The 6,671-nt window shown below is 39.9% G+C and overlaps 1 protein-coding gene across 1 annotated transcript; it reads right to left on the minus strand.

Annotated features, from left to right (window-relative positions):
• Positions 1-5,333: 5,333 nt before the first annotated feature.
• LOC132380705 (C3a anaphylatoxin chemotactic receptor-like) lies at positions 5,334-6,245 on the minus strand. Its single transcript, XM_059949692.1, has one exon. The coding sequence runs from the start codon at positions 6,243-6,245 to the stop codon at positions 5,334-5,336; it is 912 nt and encodes a 303-aa protein (XP_059805675.1).
• Positions 6,246-6,671: the final 426 nt, after the last annotated feature.

Consider the following 6,671-nt stretch of genomic DNA (forward strand, 5'->3'; position numbering starts at 1 on the left):
TCCTTCACACTGCCAAGAGTCTTCTGAAGGTAACTGGGCATTACTAGTTTAACGTGCAGAAGTCAATGAGACCTTGTAATATTGTGAAACTGGAACTCACAGGAGGCTACACCGCTCCCAAAGAGCTCAATAACGATCGAGCCTATAGAGTACGCGCGGTTGGGTATTCCCCATTAACTATATTCCCCAACATCCTCCGCAACGCAGCGCTTACTCTCTAGCATTAGCATTTTAGACTACATTCCCCAGAAGCCTACAACTACCGCGTATTTCCACTTCTGGAAAGCGGCCGCGTCTCACACAGTGTTCTTGTTTCTGCTTTCCAAACGGGTGAATTGGCGTTTACCCCGTTTACCCCGCAGGCAGGCAGATGATTGGACATAATTGCAGTCAGCAGTGTGAGTGTCAGTGCATTAGACACGCAGAATTATAAATGGTAGCAAATAATATGGTATATCTCAATGCACGGAGTTTATGAAATACGGTAGATTATCCTGTTGCATTATTACAAATGATCAGGTACGATATTCTGTTCATCACTGAGTCGTGTCTGAAGGAACTTTCCAGTTGGGAGCCAAATATCCAAGGCTGCACATTGTATTAGAGGGATAGGGAGGAAGGCGGAACGGGTGGGGCGGCTCTGCTGGTAAAGAATGGCATCAATTCAGTAGAAAGATGTGACATAGGATCGGAAGATTTTCAATCATTGTCGGCTGAGTTAAGCAACTGCAAGGTTAAAATGACTCTGATGAAGGTATACAAAGGCGCCCCAGGAGTCGCTGGGATGTGGACCACAGCTTACAACAGGAAATAGAATAGGCGTGTCAAAAGGACAATGCTATGATAGGCATGCGAGATTTCAACATGCAGGTCGGTTGGAAAAATCAGGTTGGAAATGAATCCCAAGAGAGTGAATTTGTTGAACACCTCGGAGATGGTTTGTAGAACTGTTTGTCTTTGAGCCTACTTTGCGATCAGCTATTCTGGATTGGGTTTATGTAATAAACCGGAGATGATCAGGAAGCTAAAGATACAAAAAAAAAATTGGTGAGGAGAGGTGTTGGTGCCGGGAACGCTTCTTTTTATGCTGTATATCAATAAGTTAGATGATGGAATAGTTTGAAGATGATTGGAAGATTGATTTAGCGGGAGTTAGAGTTGAGATAGATAGGATGCAGACGGACTTAGGCAGATTCAGGGAATGGGCATAAAAGTGGCAAATGAAATATTATGTTGGAAAATATATGGTCATGCATTTTGGTAGCAGAAAAAAAAATGTACGGACTATTTTCTAAATGGGTGAGAAAATCAGGAAATCGGAGATGCGAAGGAAACACCTTAAGGTTAATTTGGAGGTAAAATCGGTGTTGAAGAAGACAAATGCAATGTTCGCATTCATTCCAAGAGTTCTGGAATACAGGAGCAAGGATGTGATGCTGTGGCTTTTTCTTTTTTTTCATTTCTTTTTCAATCTTTTTATTATTATTATTAAAATCAACAAAATAAAATTGATACACAGATAATGGGATTATAAACATACACATTTCAACTGAACATGAAAGAATACATAAGCAATGGTTACAGTATAAATGAGTATTCCCAAATCATGGACGATAAAATTTACAAATAAACAAGGCAAACCTAGGTATATCATAATATATATTTAAAAAAACAGAAAAAAGAAAAAGAAAATATTATGCAAAAAAAGTAAGCTAATAATCTAATAACTAATAAGGAAACAAAAACAAAAAAAAAAGAAAAAAGAGAAAAAGAAAAAGGAAAAATGGAAAATAAGGGCTGTTTACAATAACTTACAAAAATACAAAAGCATCAGTGTCGTCAACTCCGATCCTCTCAACATATATAAAATCGAAACTGGAAAAACAAATAGGCTTGGAGCAGGGTCATATTACATCATATGAAAATATTGAATAAATGGTCTCCATATCTTTTCAAATTTAATAAAGTATCAAATACAACACTTCTAATTTTTTCTAAATTTAGACATAACATCGTTTGAGAAAACCAATAAAATACAGTAGCAGGATTAATTATTTTCCAATTCAACAAAATAGATCTTCTAGCCATTAATGTAATAAATGCAATCATTCGACAAGCAGAATAGGATAAATGGAGTGAGTCCATCATTGGTAAACCAAAAATGGCAGTAATAGGATGAGGTTGCAAATCAATGTTCAATACCGTAGAAATAATATCAAAAATGCCTTTCCAATATTTTTTCAAAAGCGGACACGACCACAACATATGAGTTAAAGACGCTATCTCAGAATGATGTCTGTCACAAATAGGATTTATATAGGAATAAAAATAAGCCAATTTATCCTTGGACATATGAGCCCTATGCACAACCTTAAACTGTATTAATGAATGTTTAGCACATATAGATGATGTATTAACTGATTGAAGAATTTTATCCCAATTCTCAATAGGGACAGTAAGGTTAAGTTCTCTTTTCCAACCATTTTTAAACTTATAGAAGGGCTCTGAACGTATCTTCATAATTATATTGTAAAGTTTTGATATTAGCCTTTTCTGAGAAGGATTTAGTTCAAACAAATTCTCCAAAATACCTAAAGACACAAAATTTGGAAAAGTAGGAAGTACAGTATTTAAGAAATTTCTGATCTGTAAATATCTAAAAAATGAAATCTAGGCAAATTATATTTATTAGATAATTGTTCAAAAGACATAAAACAATTATCCAAAAATACATCGGAAAATCGTATTAATCCTTTAGTCTTCCAAGCTGAATAAGCTTGGTCTATAATAGGATAAAAAAGCAATTGGATACAATAGGAATATTTAAAACAAACTGAGTCAACCCAAAAAATTTCTGAAATTGAAACCATATACGTAAAGTATGTTTAACTATCGGGTTGTCAATTCGTTTCGACAATTTAGAAAGAGCAAAAGGAAGAAAAGGCCCTAAAATAGAACCCAATGAAACTCCTTGTACAGATTTAATTTCCAGTTTCACCCAATGAGGGCTAAAAGATATATCCCAGTCCTTTAACCAACATATCAAATATCGGATATTAACTGCCCAATAATAAAATCTAAAATTAGGCAATGTCAATCCACCTTCTTTCTTTGCCTTCTGTAAATATTATTTACCTAATCTAGGATTTTTGTCCTGCCATATATATGAGGAAATTTTTGAATCAACATTAGCAAAAAAAGATTTCGGAATAAAAATTGGTACCACTTGAAATATATATAAAAGCTTTGGTAAAATAACCATCTTAATAGCATTAATCCGACTTATGAGAGATAAAGATACTGGTGACCAATTAGTAAACAAACATTTAATCTAATCGATTAAGGGTAAAACATTAACCTTAAATAAGTCCTTTTAGTTTTTTTTTGTGATTTTAATCCCTAAGTAAATAAAAGAGTCATTAACTAATTTAAAAGGTAAATTTCCATAAATTGGAACCTGTCTATTTAAAGCAAACAATTCACTCTTATTAAGATTTAATTTATACCCGGAAAAATTACTAAATTGAGCCAACAATGATATAACTGCAGGAATGGATTTCTCAGGATCAGAAATAAACAATAATTAATCATCTGCATATAATGATAGCTTATATATCTGTCCCATGACTAATGCCAAAAATGTTCTGTGTTTCTCTGATAGCAATTGCCAAGGGTTCTAAAGCAATATCAAATAATAATGGACTAAGAGGACAACCTTGTCTGGTACCCCGAAATAAACGAAAAAAGGGAGATCGTTGATTGTTAGAAAGTACCGAGACTACTGGAGTATGATATATTAGTTTAAGCCAGGAAATAAATGTCGGACTAATATTAAACTTCTCAAGCACATTAAATAAGTATGGCCATTCAACTCTATCAAATGCTTTCTCCGCATCTAATGAAATGACACATTCTGAAGTGCTATGTGAAGGAGTATAAACAATATTCAATAATCTCCTAACATTGAAAAAAGAATAGCGATTTTTAATAAAACCAGTTTGATCTTCCGAAATAATTTGGGGTAATACCTTCTCCAGCCTGGATGCCAGTAACTTGGAAAAGACCTTGGAATCTACATTCAATAAAGATATTGGTCTATAGAGGCTTTTTAAGGCACCGGTGAGTCCTCACTTGTGTATTGTGAACGGTTTGGGCTGTTCATCTGAGAGGAGAAGTGCAGGCGGTGGAGAGGGCTCAAAGGGGGTTCAGAAGGATGATTCCGGTAATGAAAAGGATATCATACGAGGAACGTTTGATAGCTCCGGGTCTGTACTTTCTGGAATTCAAAAGGTTTGATGGGATGTTATTAAAACCTTTTGAATATTGAACGGCATAGACAGAGTAGATGTGGAAAGGATCAAATCTGCAGATGCTGGAAATCCGAGAAACATACAAATTTCTGGAGAACACAAGAGGCCAGACTGCATCTTGGAAAAATGTACAGTCGACGTTTCGGTTTGAGAACCTTCGGCAGGACCGGGCGGGAAAAGATGAGGAGTAGATTGAAAAGGTCGGGAGAGTTGAGAGAGAAACACAAATTAATACTTGAAACCGGGAAGGGAGGGATGAAGTAAAGAGCTGGGAAGGTGTTTGGTGAAAGACATTCAAGGCTCGAAAAGGGAAGAGGACAGAAGCTCATGAAAGAAAGATAAGGTAGAAGGCACAACAGAGGGAAGCGATGGGCACGCATGGTCAGAAAGGAAAATAGAGGACGTGGAGTTGTATAGCAGGGAGGGCATTATCGTAAGTTTGAGAAATCAATTTTCATGCCATCAGTTGGAGGAAGTCAGCGATTGCTATATCGGAATGGAAATTGGGCCGGCTCCAAGGGAGCGGAGACGTGATAGAATTTTGGAAGGTTATGAAATGCACAGACAGAGAGTATACTTTACCCAAGTTTGAAATGCCTAACATCAAAAGGCATGCATTTAAGAGGAGAGGGCTTTATTCCATAGGATATGCGAGGGGCAAATAGTTTACACACAGAGGGCTGGGTGCTTGGCGTTGCGCAGACTCGGTCGGTGGTAAACACAGATAGTTTAGTCTTTGTAGAGATGTTTATATCGGCAAAATGAGCTTGATGGAAGGATATCGACAGTGCATAGGCAGAGGGGATTAGATTAATTAGTCATTAGTTTACTGACTTAATTGATCCCGGCCATTGTAGGGCGAATGGCCTCTCCGTGTGCTATACTGTTCTACGCTGTATGTTCTAAGAGATTAGAATAAGCTGCAGGAAAGCATCGAACCCTGATCATACTTGCAGCCGACCGTCCACTGTGTCTGTGGTCAGGAGATACTGGTCGGCTGAGGGCCGACGACGAGGTATTCCGTCAGACATTCGTATCTGAGGTGGGATTGTGGTTCGGGGTCTCACCCTGTAGCTCCCGCTCGGCGAAGGCCAGCTGGAGCGAGACAAACAGGGAGCGCTTGAAGACCTGACGGAAGTCGCTGCCTACGAAGACGTAGATAAGAGGGTTGAGGGCGCTGTTGAATGAGGCCAGGGCTTGAGTGAATCTGAACCATTCCCCAGGAACAATTATGTCGAAATGAGATAAGAGGACGCAGAGAGCGCAGGGGAGCCAGCAGGTCACAAAGGCGGCAACCGCGATCACGATCAGGCGTATGGGCTTCCAGGACTGAGCGAACCTTTTCCCGTGCAGTCTCCAGGCAACGAGGGCGTAACTAATAACCATAATCACAAAGGGGGTGCAGAAGCAGAGGGCCGTCACGATAAGTATAGTACTGAAAGAATGCAAATTGAAGATTATAGTCAGCCACATGATGATGGCTATGGCCCAGGCCGCGAAGCAGGTCACACGTACCCAAACGAGGCGCAGATGTTGCTGGAACCAGATGGGCCGTGTAATAGCCAGGCACCGATAGAGGCTGATCAGACATAACAGATTTACGCTGGCAATAGCGTTTATGTAAATAATTAATATACACAATTGCACGTTGATGTACCTAGACTGGAGCTCGGGGATAGTAATCATGAGGAAGGGGAGAAGCACGCAATACATCAGGTCAGCCGCAGCCAGGTTCAGGAAGCACACAGTGTGGGCCTTACTCTTCATTTTGAAGCCGGTCACCCAGATGACTGCGCCGTTGCCCGGGACGCCCAGTAGGATGGAGAGGATGATGACAACCATTGACATGACGGAAGGTGCTCCCCATTCCGTGAAATTGTAGGAGGGGAGATTCCCAGTGAGCGTCGAATTATGCATTCTTTCTGAGAGCGACATTGTCGGATCTGGTGGTGGAAAAATTTGTGGAAGTTAGAGGGGTGAAGAATTGAGCGAAACGCTATTGAGGGGGAAGGAGAAGGAAGAAGGAAGGGGGCCACACGGAGCAGAAACTGGACACATAATATGGCAGTGAAGACGTGGAGCTGGAGCGCAGAGACCACAATCTTCTTTCATTACTCGCCACTGGACCCTGACCGCCCAGAACTGTCAAACACCATGCGGTGGCTGCCCGTGTTTTAGCCTCCCTAAGTGAAACAAAGTCACACGGAGGCGTTCCCTATGAAGGGTATCCACCCGAACACCGCGGTTCTGTGGATCCTGGATCAGCCTCTGCAGCCAGGAGAATATTACACTGGACTCGAGTGAGCAGGTTGCTACAGTCACTAATACTAGTTCCTGTTACCGTGTGGATTTGCTCCGGGT

Source organism: Hypanus sabinus, chromosome 24, assembly GCF_030144855.1.
Source record: "Hypanus sabinus isolate sHypSab1 chromosome 24, sHypSab1.hap1, whole genome shotgun sequence".
Taxonomy (NCBI): Eukaryota; Metazoa; Chordata; class Chondrichthyes; order Myliobatiformes; family Dasyatidae; genus Hypanus; species Hypanus sabinus.